We start from the raw sequence: 18,763 nt of genomic DNA on the forward strand, positions 1-18,763 counted from the left end.
TTCAAATTTTTAATCAGCTGTTCTTTGTAAACATATATTACACTTATAGTTTTAAAGCATAGAGTAAGCTTAAGAGAAACGACAAATTTTGTTTAAACTGTTTTTGCAATCACTGTTAAACATAGACTTTACTATCCAGATAATACAATTCAAATTTGACGTAAAAATTCACCTTTAACTGCAATATTTATTTAATATAAACCATGCTCATGCTTGATCAGAAGAGTAATGCAGATATCATAATTACTATCTTACGTTGGCTACAAATATAAAGAATGTTATAAAATCAACCTTAGTTGTTTTTTTTGACAGAAGTATGGTTCTCAAAACTCCGTGTGTACATATTCTCTCAATCGAGACAACAAAGCAAGCTCAATCGTGGCATCGGAGATATAACTAATTTAATCTAAAATTTATTATAGTAAAAAAAAAATTTACTAAGTAATATAAGGACTTCGGTTCTTAAGATTTGCGTGCGAAGCCGTGGGTAACAGCTAGATAGAGGCAGGAATATGGTACATACCTTCATAATACGCCCAAGAGGCTCACGATGGAACGACTATCAATTATCTCAGCAATGTTTAGAATGTGATAGAAAAAGAATAAGTGAATATAGTGTACTGTTTTCAACGGGAAATTGCGTGCGAAGCCGCGGGCAACTTTTGCAAAAAATTATTGAAATGCGCAGCAAAGCGCGCCGGGCCCGCTAGTATAAAATAAACCAAATAAGCTCCAATTAAAATGGTCTTTAAATAAAAGTTCATATCAGAGATGAATGGTTTTGAGATTGTATTGTTTTAATCATGGATCTACCCACATTATGTTATTTCCATTAGTATGAATGTATACAGATACATTTTCATCATGAGGAGAAATATATAATTACCAGCAGTTACTGCAACTTTCTATATGATTTCCTATTGAATATCAAGTATGTCACAGGCATATCCTGTTTAAATGGCATAGTAAACACTCCTGAAATATTAAGTGGTGATCTCTGGGAGATATCCAAATCTCCTGATCCATTTCAGAATAATTGGACTATAAGTTTAAAAAGCAATGTTTTGGGGCCCTAAAGTCGGAGAATGAACCTGTTTTTATGAAATGCACAAATTTCTCTGCAACATTCCATAAATATTTGAAGCTTCAACAATTTCAGCAATACTTGAACTATTTTAGCCCAGAGTGGAGAAATATATACTATTCTTAGTAATCTTTATGATGTAATATGATGGAGTTGAATTGTTGGTAGACATGTTTAATGTACATATTTCAGTGTTACATTGTTAAGAGGTTCAAATGTTAAACAAAACTGCCACTGGGTCTTATTTCAGTTTTTAGCACATGAAGAAACATTTCTGGTTCAATATATCTTGTACCAGTAGTCTATTGAGTGGACAATACATATGTCAAATTTCACCTTTCTAGGACAACGGGAAGTTGAAAAAAAAAAATATAGTTCTTCTAGGTTGCTAACCTCTTTTAGCCCTCTTTGTCAGTTGAAAGTTAAGCCATGTTAATTTCAAATTTCATTGTTCTAGGCCATCGCAAAGTTGTAAAAACAAAATATAGTTCTCTTAGCGGTGTCAGGCTCTATGTGGGGTTGATCTGCATGAAAAATCTTTTCTTTTGAGTGTATCACAGGCTTATGTGTGTCCAGTTTCAACATTGTAGAACATTAGAAAGTTGAAAAATAAGAGTTCTAGGGTTGCAACCCTTTTCAACCCCATGGGTGCCTGATTTCAGGCCTCTGCTGTATACCTTGAAAGGGCATACAAGAATGATGAGGGCCAATTTTGGTGTAGGCGGTTCAAGGATGGTGATTTTGACTTGGAGGATAAAGAACGTCAAGGAATGTCAAAAGCTGTTAAAGGTGAAGACTTTTAGAACATAATGGAAGAAGATTCTTGCCAAACACAAGAGAATTTGCAGCAACATTGAGAGTAACTCAACAAACCATTTCAGTACATCTAAAAGCCAAGGGCATGATACAGAAACAAGAAAATTGGATACCACATGTTGAAGCAAAGAGATGTTGAAAGACAAGTTTTCACCAGTGAACAGCTGCTCTATAGGCAAAGAAGAAAAGGTTTTATGCATCGCATTGTGACTGGAGAGATGAAAAGTGGATTCGTTACGATAACACAAAGCGAAAAAAATCATGGGGAAGACTGGGTCACACACATCAACATCAACTGCAAAGAAAAACATTCATGGATCGAAGATGATGCTCAGCATTTGTGGGATCAGGTATGAGTGCTATTCGCTAATGATTGCTAAATTCTAATATTCATTTTATCCATTTCAAATATTTGCAATGCCTTTGGGCAAAATAAAAGACAAAGTAGTTGGAACGTAATTAGTGTAATTTTGGTAAACTTACACACACAGAAAATTAAGGCGATGCAATGTTATATTACACGCAATTCAAAAAGAGTTATGAAGAAATCTTAAATTCGGAGCTGGAGTGGCAAAGATTATCAATAACGATGACTGGATCTATGGAGTTTAAAATATCAGCTTCTGAGTGCATCAACAGAAAAAGATTCTAAATTTTCGTTTGTCAAAGATGATTTAATCTGGTTTTGATCAATTTCAATTTATAAAGTGCTTGTTTGCAAGATACATGAGTCAGTGGGATGATTAGAAGAAATTGATATACCTTTGAAAGTTGTGGATATTGTAAACAATACATGTTATATTCTAATATAATTTTATATGTACAATTAATACAAATGTTGCAGGATGCGATGCTTTGCACTTGATCTTGTGGTGAATCATCTTCTTGATCATCATCATCATCACTGTAGTCATCGATTTTCTCGTCTGAGACATTTTCATGGTCATAGTCTGCATTCATACTTGCATTTGAAGTCTCATGTCATTGAAGTCTCGTGTCATTGAAGTCTCGTGTCATTGAAGTCTCGTGTCATTGAAGTCTCGTGTCATTGAAGTATCGTTCATGAACGAGATAAGTTCTTTCAGCTTTTCTTCATCAAAGCTCAAAAGTAATTCTCCTATTTTCTTCAATGCTTTAGGAGGAAAAGATTCTTAACATTTGAATCTTTTTGGGTCAAAACATGCTAGATAATATAATATGTGAACTAACCAAAAAATTACTATATTATTATTAGTATTGTTATTTTATGTATCTTTAAATTAGCAAGCTGTGATATTTTATTGTTGGAACTGACGAAGCCTATTGTAATTTTGTATTACTTAATGGTCAATAAAGATCTTGATTCTTGATTCTAGATCCAAATAGAATGATTTTTGCTGCACAAAACGGTTTTCCGTAGTTTAGACAGCTCTATTCACAATTATGAAGATCTTTATTTTGAAGTCTTCTTCAGGAGAAGTTCCAACAATGTCATGTAGAGCAAGTTCTCCTGCCATTTTCTATACTTTCTTATTTTTTTCCCAGTTATTGCTTAGACGATAACAATGTTTTAAGTGTTTTGTTGGTCTTTGCTCTTTCTTCAAGTTTTTGCGTCATTAAAAAAGCATTGTGCTGCTTTCACAGTTTCAGCAAACTTGTCTCCGTAGGCATTTTAGTTTACTAAGAGAATACTCAATATGCCTCCACGCTTAGGCGTAGTTTAGATTATTTGTTCTGAGATAATCTGATAGTGGCAGTGATTTTGAACACCTGTAAGAATACCATGTCAACACGTATTATGCTGTTGATTGGTAATGTTAATTGTGCTGTTCACTGAAACATCATTGAAATAAAGTTAACTGCTCAATGTTGGTATTCTGACTGTTGAAATTGTCAGTTTCGGAACAGGAGGGCACCAAAAAGTTCCAGACTGAAAAAATGGCGGCTTCATGTGCAATTTTGTAGGAACGTTTATGTGCACATTTTGGTTTGAGTGAATTATATTTCCGATGGCAATGCTGAGTTTACCTTGCTGCCAAATAAAAAAGTCTATCAAAAAGTGTATATTTTTACCATTATAATTTACTCCGGTCTTAGCATTTTTGTTCTACAGTTGATTTTGCCTTGTTTTCCAATCAAGAAAATATATATACACTGTACATACACAGGCCTGAGAAGCCTACTTCTGTCGTAAGGCAACTAAGATGGGTTTTATAACAGTCTTTAAGATTATAGTACAAGTTAGTTAGTAACTTTGTGTTTTACCTTTACCTTAACTTTGTCTACATTACAGTACTGACCAAGCACTGCACACTTAATATTTGCTAAAATGTACAGTTAAAAGTATCTTTTAACTAAAACTTTTAATTTTCTTATCTGGATATTTTCAAACAGTGTGATTGCTGAAAAGGTTGCAATAAGTGATGTTACTATCAAACTTACTGCGTGCATTCTAGACTATAAATTTAAACAAATATAAAATAATTGTTCAGTTAATGAAAAATATTTGTGCTGTCATAATTCAATGTTTACATAGATCAGTTGATTGTATTAAGTAGGCCCTTTTAATTAATAATATTTGTTTGCTGTATTACAACTTTAGAGACCAAGATGGAATTTCGCACAACTTTAGAAACCAGTGGGGCATAGCCCAGAGGGATCTTCATAGTAAAAATAGGCCTATATGTTAACCCTAGGCACATGTGCTGGGGTGGATTCGACCCCAGGCAATGCACTAATAATCTAAATCCAAAACACATGTCACATCGCAGTACAATAGTTACCCACGGATCTTGGCTTAACAAATACTCAAGAAAATGAAAGCTGCGACAATGACAGTTTTGGGCAAGTTGATAATGGAGACTGAGAGAACTAAAAATACTAGTTCACAGCCACAGGTGTAAGAAAATGGTGAGGTTTCCAAAAACAACGTAGGCAAGGTTTCAGAATTAGTCTTTTCACAATATTCTGTTAATATTATGAATGAATTGAGATGGAAAGCATTGCTTCATGCATTCACACACCAAATGAAACCTTTCATTTTTTCCAACTAATATATGGCAGGTGGGCAAAGTTTCAATGCCACTGGCTCTCAAAATACCCATGGCTATTAAACATCATTATAAAGAGCTTTTTGTGAATGCTGTACAGCTTTCTTTACTGAAAGCGTAGGAAAAGGGAGTCACGAAAGTATAGGCTCTTTAATTAACTCGCCATTTAGAAAATAGCAAAGTGCGTTGGAAAAATTTAACTTCACTCAAATACTCACTGTCACAAAAAATGCACTGCTTTTGCTGAACTCTTTTTGTATGTTTCAAGTATGAAAAGGAGCAGTGTTGCCTCTCAGGTTGACACGCAGAGAGAGAACAGCTTGCAGAAACAGAGGCCCTGAAACGTATAATTGAGGCCGTAATTTTTTGTGGGGAAATAGAGCTTCCTTTATGAGGCCTGAAAGCTACGGTCTAGTTTCCTTGGAAAAACCACATAGGAAGTTTTGGTCTCTATTAAGATTTAGAGTGAGAAGTAGAGATGAAAAATTGAAGTCATCTACTTTACACTGCAAGAAACACAACATATGTACGTGCTCTCATACAAAATGATATTTTAGACATTTGCTAAAAAATTATTCAAAAAAAAACATTTGGAATGCAAAGAATCTATTTGGAGAATGTAAAAACATCTGGTGCTTTTACAATTATAATAGCAGACGAACTTTAATGTCTCGGACACAGAACAGCTCTCTCTTTGTGTGTACGTTTTGTTGATGTACAAAACACAGTTGATAAAGATTTCCTTACTTTTGTACCTGCAACTGACATGACTGCCGAAAAATGTTGCAACCGTTATCTTAGACCAATGTATAAAACCAGGTCTTGAAATGGAAAAATTGGTTGGTCAAGGCTATGACGGCATTAGTACAATGAGTGGACAGTTCAAAGGCATACAAGCCAAAATCAAACAATTGTACAATTGTTCATTGCGTATCGAAGAGGTTGAATCTTGTATTGTTGTCAGCTTTAACTGAAAAGAACGTAAGAAACTGTCATGGCGTCATGACAGAAACTTGTAACTTATCAACTCAAATATCAAAAAGTATCTTCCAGAAAGCAAGAAAACAGGTTACTCGGTGTTTGTCAAACTAGATTATTAAAAGACATGACATGGTTAATCCTTTGTTGAATTTTATGAGGCCATTGTCCCCAGTTTGTTCGTGGTATCCGAATGTAACCGTTCTATATCACCATGTGCTAGTGGACTAGTCGCTGCTATCGAGAAAAGTGACTTTTTGGTGTCTCTCTTGACTTGTGAAAAATCGTTCTTTGCCTATTTAAAAGTATTTACAGAGTCCAGATGTTGATTTAAGCTCAGTATGTAGATATGTTTCTTCTGTCAGGGAGACATTGCAGATATTCAGAGATGACATTGATGTTGAGGTTTACATCAATAATTTTAAGTTGTTTGAGTCAGCTTCTAAGACTCATAAACTCTATTTTGACGCTGAATTGAAAGTGCCTAGACCAGTGGGAGGGCAAACTAATAGAGAAAACTATCCTCATGGTAGTTTTGAGGAATATTTCAGAAGAACTCTTTTTGTCCTAACACTGGATGACTTATTAATCCAACTCAACAACAGATTCAGCAATGGCCAGGATGATGTGTTAAATTAACTAAAAGTTATACTTCCAAGATATTCATCTAGAAATGAGGTTGATAAAATTAAAGAAATATCCTTTTATTTCGAAGAAGGGGCTGCTGTTGCATTAGAAGTAAAAACAGAGTACCTAATATGGTGCAACAAGTGCAAAAAAGAAGAAATGATGACAAAGAATAAATAACCAACTATTTTCGATTATCTGGATAACTGTGACAATGCATTTTTTTCCCACATATTCACCATTTGCTTAAAATCTTGGTAACACTTCCAGGTAAGTTCAGTTAATATATATTTTAATACCAACCTTCCAGCCTACTTATGCACCCACCCCCTGGAAGGAAGACTCAAACTCTTATTAATTAAAAAAAACCCATTAACTTTATAAAGCCTATTCTCTTATTGGTTAAAAAAATTAATTTTATGAAGTCTGCATTAGGTAATCATTCGGTTTGTTTTAACTTTCAACGTACACAGCTGAACGATTATTTTCACCGATTATTTTCTTCTGCAGGATTAAAATTCGGGTTAGTTAGCTGTGGTGGTTCCTACCCAGATTGATATTCCATACCTGATATGCAATTCTACCAGTACATTATGCAATCCGCGCAGCAGCGATATTTCTTATCCATTTAATTCCCTTCACCACATATACTCCTGAGCTAATATTGTTAGCCAAGTGATCCAAGTGATTGGAACAGAACAAATCATTACTCATTACCCTGTATTGTTTAGCTTTTTGAGATGTCTGTCATTGTTTGTTGTTTTTGCTGAAATCTCCTTGACTGCTTTTGTATTATTCAGCACAAGATCATTTTTGTGAACTGTATTGGTATGTCCATTTAATATATTTTCTTGTCTGTATCGCCACATGTCAGTAAAATAGTGTCAAACTGCACACATCATTGTTTCTGTACTTTCGCTGTCAATCACATCTGAGAAAACGTTGGTAAAGAGGACATATAAAATTGGGTTGAACTGATTATCGTGACGCTCCTCTCATCAATGCAAGGGGACTTGATCTGGGTATACAACATACTCCTTTAACTTCCTGCTGAACCTCCATAACTTGTGCTCTGTTTTTAAGATAACTCCCTATCCAATCACTTGTTGCTCCCCAACATTTTTAGCTCCTGGATGATGTGGTCATAACTTGAGACAATCAAAAGCCTTGGAGTATTATAAATGCCGCAATCTTCCATCTGCCCTAAAGCTGGCTAAAATATACACCAAACACAAAAAGGGTACAACAAGCAAACCAGAAAATTACAGACCAATATCAATTATATGTACGTTCTCTAAGATTCTGGAAAAATTTATATTACCAGAATATTAACACACCTGGAGCAAGAAGACCTTATAACCACAAAACAGGATGGATTTATTAAGGGCAGATCTACTAACAGTGCTATTATCCAGCTAATAGAGTCTAAAATAAACGACTTGGATGATCAGGAATATGTAATGGCTATCCTCCTAGACTATTCCAAGGCTTTTGATTGTCTCAAGTTGTGACCTTATCATCCAGAAGCAAGAAGCTAAAAATGTTGGGGAGCAACAAGTGATTGGGTAGCCTTAGCCAAGAGGACAGCCATTACGTATTCTTGTTCATCAAATAACATTTTTCCAGAATCTTAGAGAACGTACATATAATTGATATTGGTCTATAATTTTATGGTTTGCTTGTTGTACCATTTTTATGTTTGGTGTATATTTTAGACAGCTTTAAGACAGATTGAAGGAAGATAGTGGCATTTATACATTTTTTTATACGGCAAGTAATAAATTTAGTGAAAAAAGTTAAGCAAATCGGACAATTTTAAGTGTAATAAGATGCATAAGAAAATATCCGTTTTGATTGTCTAAATATATGTTGCAACCATACCAAAACTTTTGTCATCTAAAAAATGATGATTGCCAGTTCAAGAGTTAAATAAAAAGGAGCCAAGTTAATTCTTCATTTAACCTGTTGAGGAGTAGCTGAAAGTTGTTCCAAAAGAGTACAGACGGTTATAGCCGTTTGATCCCAAAAGAGTATTGACGGTTATGACCGTCCATGACGGGGTTGCTAAAACAATCAATATTGCAACTGTTTATGCACTCTAGTGGCGTTCTTACATACTATTTCGACTGTGAAATGTTCAAAGTAATTATTGCTGTACGGTGCTGGCTCCTAGTGACGGAATACATAATTCACAGATTTGCCGCCAAATGTTCTGTCATTTTCTCGCGCCACGTCCATTTATAGGCTATACATGGAATCAAAAAACCCAAATGCTAAGGTTCACATCATGGACTTCCGAATTAACGTTATCAGATAGATACTGGAAGCACATGTTGCACCAAGAGAAGAGGCCGCAGCTGTGACGCGTCCGTTGGGCGGAGCCCAGCAGCCGCTACGCTTGTCAGGTCGCCATTTCCCCCGCCCACTACCAGTAAGGGAAAATGGCCGAAGGAAGCTAAAACGCTGCTTTGTGTGTTCAAATACAACACGGGGTGAGCGTAAAAGGAAAGAAACTGCTTATGAGTGCACAAAATGTGAAGTAGCACTTTGTGTGTATCCGTGTTTTGAACACTATCATACGTTTGTAAAATTCTAAACAAAAAACAAAATGTATGAATTTATCAAGTTGTAGATAAAAAAATGCATTATTATGATATTTTGTAAAGTTTCAATACATTTTGAATGAAAACAACAAAAATTTTTTTCTTTACTCCCTGGAGTTCATTAAGGATAATTTTGCTTACTCTAGTATACACTAGGTAGGATGACGGTTATAGCCGTCAGTACTCCCCAACAGGTTAAAGAGTGTCAATAGTCAATCAATGACTGGGAATGTTTGTAGGATTTTTAGGATTAGGAACATTTGGTATCGTGTCTGAAAAAAATTCCACTATGTTTCGAGGATTGGAATCTATCCTATTCTTCATGTGTCAAAAATCTTAATGTCCTGATATTGAAAGTACTTTTTGACATGTGAAGAAGAGGATAGATTCCAATCCTCGAAACATAATGTTATATATATTTTGTAACATTTAACAATGGCAAATGTCCGAAATCCTCAGTTTGCCTGGGACCTATGGAGGGTCAAATAAAGAAGCCAACTCAACGGTAACACTGTCCATACAGTATTTATTGACATCACCATATACACAGTTCAACATTATTTACATAAACAATAAGCAGTTACAGTAAGTGTTAACTCTAACCATCCCTAACAGTCCTGTGTCTTGAGACTTAGCCTAGAAGGAATGATGGAGTGCTCAACTTTGACTATTTCATCTGATGGTAACAAAACTAGAACAAGCTTATCCAACTAAGACTAACTTATTAAATTAACAATACAATTTCAATACTTATAGCAACTAATTAACTTGACTCGCCTATAAATTCTATAAATATAATAATAATTATGAGTGTTAACACGTTTGAGCACTTTGCATGACAAGTGAATTATCAAAACAAACAGTGACCAACATACAAACTGGTGAAAAAATTATCAATGGCAAAACCCAAGCTATTAAATCAGACTGTGAATACTACAAATAGCAATTTTTATTGCAATGAAAATTACCACTTAGGACATTTTTTAAACAAATTGATAACTACACAACTCTTGAATTAAAACCATTATATATGAATTCCGTTAAAGATTAAATTCTCTACTATGAAAACTTAATTCTTTCAAACCGAATAACAAATAACACAAATGCTTTTTGAAACTACAAAACGTTGAAACGTAAAAAATTCATGCAATCTTTTAACTTAATATTCCAAAAACATTTATTAATAACCTAACAAAATAAAAAAGTAAGTACTAATTGTTGTAATATAAAAGTAGAACAGCAATATTTAATTAAATATTATTTTATACTTGGTTTTGAGCCTAATAAAGTTATATAAATGGGAAACAAGGCATTTCACAGTATTAAACATATTAACATCATTCCTTTAGGGAAGTACTTTGTTAAATTCCAAACTCTCCAATAAGAAAGTGCACATTATAATTTATAAAATTAATTTTTTTATAAAGTTTAAGTTTAACAAAATCAAAAATAAAAATGATACAAGATGAATGTTTAATAAATATTTTAAATACGTAGCATAGATATTTTTACTTTTGCATTATCAAATGAGTTTAAGAAGATAAATTCAGCCATCTCTTGAATGCTCCGTACATGATAAATTGTCTCAATTATCACTGCCAACATTTTTAATGTGTTTAAAACTTAACGGAGGACCACACGAGGGAATAAATAGAAACTCCCCTTTCACAAAAAATCTTATAATTATTTTCTTGCATAGAATTTCAGAAGTTGTAATGAAACCAGGCCCATACTCAGACCAGTTTTGTCGGACATTTTTATGGGGACCGAGGCGGGCCCCGCCACACGTCTATTTGAAGAGGACCGTGTCAACGGACTAGTTAGGTCAATCTAATAATTGTAACTTGCTACTGAATATTACTATCATTAAAAAAATAATAAGATGTCGTCAATGGGATTACTTGGGTGCGGTGGCGGGACGTGTCAGGCCCCACCAAATACCTTCCGGGCCTGCCAAAGCTGAGTATGGCCCTGAATGAAAACCCGGTGCGATTCTTATAGGAGGTTGGAATTCCTTGAGGAATAAAACACAGAGGGGACAAGAAAGAAAGGGCCAGTCCTTGAATGATTATAAGGGCACTCAAACCAGTCCTAACACATCACCTCGTCTGTGTTGACAGGAACAAAACCTAACTGACTGGTCCAGATACTGCAAGGGTGAACTGGAAAATGCTGATTACGTGACATTTTTCACGCACAAAAAAAAAATCAAACTGGGCTTCTACTCAAAGATCTGAAATGTTTGACATTTTTAATAATGCAACCAAAAATCATAATTTTACTTAACTCTACAAACAGTAGTGGACGGAAGAAAACTGTTAAAAGATATTAGTGGACAAATTCTTGACTGTGATAATTAGGAATGCAGGATCGGAACTCAGTACAGTCTGCGTACGTACAGTGGTCAGACGCGGTGATGCGTCTTGGTCAACTTACGTCTAACATCGACATCAACGTGACATGTGTGGAGTGGGAGGATGTGACTAATGTAACAAGTGCACACGCATGCATACTAGAAGCTAAGATAACAACGGTATTGTCTGGAGACCCCGACACGCGGCGCGGGAGTATAGTGCTCAAGCAACATGTACACCGATACCAACCTTACAGAGAACATTATAAAGAGCAGATTTCTGTTACGGTAATGCTGTTAAATCATAAGAGATAGCTAGAAACTGAATTTCTCTGTAATATTGGCGCTTTGTAGGGAACAGGGGTCGACTAGCAAATGCCAAATATATTACAAGAATATAGATAATAGAGTGCAGTAGTACATTCTGGGTTTCGGCTGCTCCTGTACATTCCAGGAAGTTTAGTGTTACATATTACAGTGAGTGTACACTGTTCAAAATCTGTTTTAAATGCCTTAAAATTATTGCTTCTCCATGATCCACATGTAACTCGGGACGAAAACAATAAAACACTCAGATAAACGATGATTTTCTCAATACTTTTTATTAGTAGGCCTTAAATAAATTTAAAATATCACTAATAGCTTTAACAATAGTATACTGTTTCAAGAAAATAAATATTATCAGCATTTACAGTGACTTTTGTCCACCACTGGAATCCACATTCACTCTGAATGCAAGAACAGAACAGAACAGAGCGGAGACACTCGACTCAAGCTTCTCACCTCCACAAACCTCCATTATATAATATAGATTTGACAACGAAAACTGTCAACAATTTTAAACAGCTTCACCATCAAACATTCGCCACAACAGAATCAATTAAAGTAAAATGGAATTCTCTCACAGCCAACCTATTTTAATAAATTATCATAACTCGACTTACACGCTCCGACGTTCTGCTTTTAAAATAAAACAGCTGATCAAACGATAACAAACGGTATAACTTAAACACTACATGACTTTTTCCTTTTTAACGACAGCTAAAACTAAGTATAATGCTACATAGATACAAAATAATACAATTGAACTATGTGGGGCCCCGAAGTCAGCCCTGAATTTTACATATTTGACACCATATATTATATTATATATTTCAACAATAATAAATATCGCGGGAGCCGAGCCCCGGCTACTTAATCTACAGTGAAGGCGAGAGACAGCGCACCATTGGGTTTCGTTGAACGTCAAAATATGCTGCCTCACTTTAAATCTGGAAACACACAAACATCGTAAATACAGTTGCACAAAAGTGAAAACCACAACTTATTCAACTCATTTTTGCTATTTAATATTCTTGATCCCAAAAAGTCAATGTGTATGATTTTGTGTATTAATAAAATAAATTTTTAAGTTCTATATTTTGTAATTTAACAATGTCAAGCAGCAAATCTTTATTGTGTACAATTACTTAAGGTAATCAACCAATATCGTGATGCATAGACGTAACCAGGAAAAGATTTGGGGGGGATTCCCCTCTCCCGAGGGGTGAACACAAAATTGGGGGGCCCCCCTGAATTATTCAAATTTTTGAAACTTTCCAATTTAAGAAGCAAAATAGTGAATTTTGCACACAGCGTTTACGTCTTTGAGTGTTGTATTGATGACTGATATTCATAATTGAGGAGGCACTGCTTCAATAGGCTGTGTAGCATTAATAATTTAAACTGATTAGACTTATGTAGTAATGAATTACAAAAAAGATGCCTTTACTCTCTGAAAAAACACAGTGCATAGTGTACAAATCCACACTGAGAAATGATAGTTTCTAAAAAGGTTTTTATAAAAGTAAAATTCTTCTAGACTCCTGGACCATGGTATCTAGTACTTGCTCTGGAGAAACTGATATTTTCCTGTAGTGGACAGAAAGTAAGGCAAGTGCAGTCAACCGCTCATTCTTGAATCCAAACTACTTCCAGTCAATATATAAAATTGCATGGATTCAGAACCATATAACAGTAAATTAGTCCTACATGGGAGTCCTATGTTCAAAACCGAAATCCAAAAAAAATACAAAATAAAAATTTTAAGGTAATGAGAGAGTCATTATTCACCTTATTAGGAACTGGGCGAGAGTTCTACATGAAATCTTATCATTGTTTGTCCATCAGTGTGATAACTCTCGAGTGTAGGATCACTATTGATTTTGGGGTCAAAAGTTTTAAGAACAGTTTGTCTGTCTGTGGGATAACTCTTAATAGAAAGGTCCTTGAGATTTCAACTTGGTACATAGGTTCCTCACGGTTCAAGGAAGAACCCTGTTGATTTTGGGATCAAAAAGGAAAAGGGCAGTCTGTCCGTCTGTCTGTTTGTACTGTCAGTCCTTTTGATACTCAGTTGTTATCAATTTATTTGATTTCTTGAACTTCACACGAAACTTCCATTATATTGGATGTTGTCTCATCCTGAAATATTTTAGAATTCTCTACTTACAAATAACATTGATGACATGACACACACAATTCTCTACGTTCATCTCCAAACTCTGTTACGTTAGTGATGTAGTTACCTAGTACAAAGCGAGGTGGACTGTGAGCTCCCTTTCCGGCAGTTGGCGCACCTTCATGGAGCCGTCTGCACCGCAGGAGAAGAGACGTGCCGCGCCATCTACATGGAGCTGGGTTACTCCCTGACCGATGTGCTTGAAGAACGATGATTCGCGCCGTGCTCGCCTGGGAACGAGTAGAGTAACTGATGTATCGTCAGGCCCCAGACCTGGAGACAAGTAACAATAATCATAATACAATCTGCAATAACAATAAATAAAAAACAACTGTAATCAACTTGATAGCAGATTGATTTTGTTGTATCAAAGATTTCAGGAACAGAAAAGGCTCCAAGAGTGATCCTTGTAGGACGCTATGGAGTACCTTGTGTAATTTTATATACAGAATATATCTTCCAATCGTAAATAAAACAAGCTTTTTCTGCTGATCTGAAAATGACTATAACAAATGTGCTAATAATTTACTTCCATTGTCAAAATATTTGTTCCATAATCTGCGCATAATGCTCACTTTGATATCTCCGTCGGCAGCACCAGTAACAAAAAACTCTTCCGCTGGGTCGATGGCCAAACACTTGACTGGAGACTCGTGAGCGATGAAGCGATGGCGGATGGTGCGCTGCCGCACGTCCAGTATACAAACGTCTCCCTTCTTGCCAGCAGAGATCAACAGCTGATGTTTGTGGAGCAAACACGATACTGGACGCTCCCTGTTCATGGCACTGAAACGCTGAGGACCGAAAAAAAATTAGTTCCTAGTGAATATAGTCAAGTTTAATTTCACCTCATAGATGTCTGTGCGTTGGTTCTTTTAACAAACAATTTCAAACTGACAGTTAGTGATGAGAGAAACTTTCTAATGGAAGGATGAGTTACCTGCGATGAGAGCCTTCTTCTGTGGCAACAGTGTGTCCCACATGGCAACGTTCTTGCTCTCTCGGAGCTATGGCCAGCCGTGGCTACCAGGCTGCAGGAACCAAGGAACACAAAGTCACTGGTCAGCTTGTTTGTGGCACTGGTAGTTCTGAAACAGTTTAACACTGTCTTCTCACATGTGTTGGACACAATCGGATCAAAATGACAAAACCTTATCAGAGTTTTGTTAATTATAATGAACTCACCCAAATGACTGTAATTTTTACATCTTTCTACAGAATGATTGGTATGAATTAACTGCCAAATTTGGTGTTTTTTGTTAACCCTTAAAGCGCTGAAGAAAGCATGGCCTCGGTTCCATCGGCAGGCATTTCAAAAATGCTGTTTTTTGCTAAAATTAAATTTATTTTTTATTTTTTTGAAGAAAAAATACCAAATAAACAAATTTTTTTAATAGAACAACTGTACTGGTTTTTGCACTTAGACACATACAATAAGTGGGTATGCCATACAGTTATATCCACATGCTGCACATTGTAAAACGAAACGTCAATTAAAGAATATTGCTGGTTTTTAAATCCATTTTTTCATATGACACACAATCCCCACCCCCCCCCCCCCCCACCCCCCCCCCCCCCCACCCCCCCCCCCCCCCACCCCCCCCCCCCCCCACCCCCCCCCCCCCCCACCCCCCCCCCCCCCCATCAAAAATATACATTGCTCACATTATGACAGGCAAAATCATAAGACAAAACCTTTTCGGAAGAATTTATTTGAAGGATACTCGCACTCTGGCCTCTATCATATCTGAACCATCTTCAGCGAAGGATCCTCTGCAGAAAAATCTCCCTACTCTGAGATTCGTCAGAACGGAAAGAGGATTGCTGGGACGTCATGCTGCATAGTCGACAAAAAAGCAGACGATTTTCCCATCCAGGACACTAGAAAAAGGTGTTATATGTTGTAAAAGCGAACAGCAAAAACAAAGGTAATAGTTTGCAAGTTACTGCCGAAAGTCTTATTTGCCTTCGCCACGCTGAATATTCCGTGCCTCTGGATGTCAAGCTACAGTGCCAATCAGGTAAACACTTTCTTCCCAAAGATTCATTTTATTACTATAATTGTCTCTTTTGAATAATTAGTACAAACTACATTTTTAATTTGCTTTAATATAACTATTGTGTACAATCTTTTCATTGCCTCAATTTATTCATATTAGATTACCATTTATATTTTTATTGAGGACCATTTTCATACCCTCTTACACATAAATTTCAGTCATGTTTTATTTAAATTGTCTAATAAAATTATCACAAAATGTTTATTATTTTTTAGATTTATGATATCCTATAAATCTTTAATAGGAACTACTAAAATATAGAAAAATTAATGGAAAAATTGTTTATTAAATTATTAGATGTTAAAATTATTCAATTAATATAATAATTGGGTTCTGTCAGACCCGGCGCCCCTAACTCACGTTTACAAACTAGGGCGCACCACGACTCCAGGGCGTTAAAATATGGCCAAAAAGATTTTCATGATGAGAAATGTAGTGGAAAATCTTTAATTATCACTAACGAATTGGTGCAGAAAGTTAAGACAAAGTGAAAATGAACAGACATTTCACAATTTCTTCGTTATGCTCAAATTTCAAGAAGTGTTCTCTACGCGATTTTTATCGAGAAATACAGTTTGCTGTTTGAAAATGACAGTTCACATGCGACAAAACTAATAAAATTAACAGGCAAAGAAGGGAGCGATTAAGGAGTGGCTTCAATTTCATTTTAAGACATGTTTTGAACTCGCCCTCAAAGTTTAACTCCCCACAATTTTTGAAGTAATTAAGTACTGGAATCAACAACATAGGGAACCATTGTTTAAACACACTCAGTATGGCTGGGTTTACCCTGGACCCACGATGCAATTGTATTACAATACAGTTTTAGTGTGGCTAGATCACTTACCGTTAGAGTTTGAGGTTATCTTAATCCATTCTCACAGTGATGTAGCTATTTTGTTTGTGCTTTCCTACTGTAACCGTTTTTCTATTGTCTTGTCCACTTCTTTTTAATGAAGTGAGGTATTTTATTTTAATAAGTGGAAACTTCAATCCCAAGAGCAAATGCCCAGCTTGTTGACATGGACTTAGGGAAGAGAGTTATGCTAATGATCACCATATTTACTGGCTCATCAGTGATGCCGGATACAGACGACTCTGGACGTGGAATATAAGAGTGGTTATGCAGCTGGAAACTCAAAATACGAGGACTATCCAGAAAATAAATTACGTTTCACTCTGTAACTGATAGGGATGGGACTATCACAGCCATTTTGATGTCTGGGCATTTCTCCGTTCAGTGGCTATCCCAGCCGTGCTAGTGAGGGGTTACTGTCGCTCCTTGTTCTTTTACAATAGCAGTTTAAAAATGTGTAACACAACTGAAAATCCAGAGAGTTGTGAAGTGTTGTCGATAATACGGTTTTTGTTGGCTAAGCCACAATAAACCAATTGAGGTTTATCGCCAACTCTGTGAAGTTTATGAGGACTAATGTGATTACTGAAAGGCGGAGTGCGTGCGTCAGTGGTGCATTAGGTTTTAAAAATGGGCGAACTAATGTGCATGATGACAAACGAAGTAGACAGCTGGAATTGTCTCTAAAGTTAATGAGAAGATTAAAGAAGACAGCCAATTCACAATATCAGAACTCTCCTCACTTAGTTTTTCTCAAATTTCAAGGAATTTGTTACACAAAACTGTTACACAGAAGTTAGGCTACCATTACATTTTGTGTAAAAATGAATGAAAATCTTAAACAGAAACCCATACAAAATCAGTGTATGGCTGCTTCGTTGACATTTTTAGACACTTACGAAAAAAATGGTGACTCGCTGCTCGAATCAAATCAATTACAGGAGACGAGATTTGGGTAAAAACATGAAAATTGCAATGCAGCGCTTTGATAACAATGTGGAACTGTGGGAGGGTGTGACTACCTGGTTGGTCTCAAGCGGCAGAATTTTATAATACTGAAATTTCATAACTAATTCACCACAACGATAAGTGCCTAAAATGTGTCATATTGGTGACTATGTTGAAAAATAGTATTATAGTGCCACTTTCAAAGGTATATACAAATTTTTTTGTATTTCGTTTTTTCTTGTATAACAAAACGAAATCTACTTTCTGAATAACCTTCGTAAATTATCAAATTTCACTTCTGTATATGTAAGGACTGTTTCGGGTTAATACAATTTTAGTACCATACAAACGATATTGGTAAAATTTCCCACAGTGAAGTATTGATCTTAGTGAGTAAAAAGGATTGATCTCATAGATTCTGCTCTGTAAAATATTATGCCGTCAAGAAGTGCACTGTTATCATTACATATGTACAGGTTATTTGTTAATGGGGCCCTCAACCTCTTTTATACTTACTATATCCACAGTAATGAGGAAGTTTGTGGGAACAGGGAAAAAATTGCGAGGGGATATGTGCTCTTGAGGCAAAACTTTGGAGGTGCTACGAAGGCAATACTTTGAGCTCGACTGTTAGCCAACACACTTTAACCTATAAGTGATGATCAAACTTTACTGCTGCCACTGAAGAAGAAAGTATATCTCACCTTGCTGAGGAAGTACGAGACCATGGACATGTCGGGTGGCACAAACTGCTCTCTATACGTGGGCTTGTCTTCCTTCATGCTGGGGGCCCCAGACTGACTGGCAAACTGCCCCAACAACTTCATGTTCAGCAACATCCGCTGCTTGTTGAGTACGGCCGTCCATGTCTCATCCTTGGTGGGTGTTGACGATGAGTCCGTCCTCTCT

General features: G+C 36.0%; 1 protein-coding gene across 1 annotated transcript; it reads right to left on the minus strand.

The window, feature by feature from the left end:
* Positions 1–9,636: 9,636 nt before the first annotated feature.
* Positions 9,637–15,077, minus strand: LOC124366941 (dmX-like protein 1). The gene is made up of 3 exons (XM_046823556.1): positions 14,931–15,077; positions 14,566–14,784; positions 9,637–14,263 (listed from the first exon to the last, which is right to left on the minus strand). The coding sequence occupies exons 1-3, from the start codon at positions 14,971–14,973 to the stop codon at positions 14,058–14,060; spliced, it is 468 nt and encodes a 155-aa protein (XP_046679512.1). The 5' UTR covers positions 14,974–15,077; the 3' UTR covers positions 9,637–14,057.
* Positions 15,078–18,763: the final 3,686 nt, after the last annotated feature.

This window comes from Homalodisca vitripennis, chromosome 7, assembly GCF_021130785.1.
Source record: "Homalodisca vitripennis isolate AUS2020 chromosome 7, UT_GWSS_2.1, whole genome shotgun sequence".
Lineage (NCBI taxonomy): Eukaryota > Metazoa > Arthropoda > Insecta > Hemiptera > Cicadellidae > Homalodisca > Homalodisca vitripennis.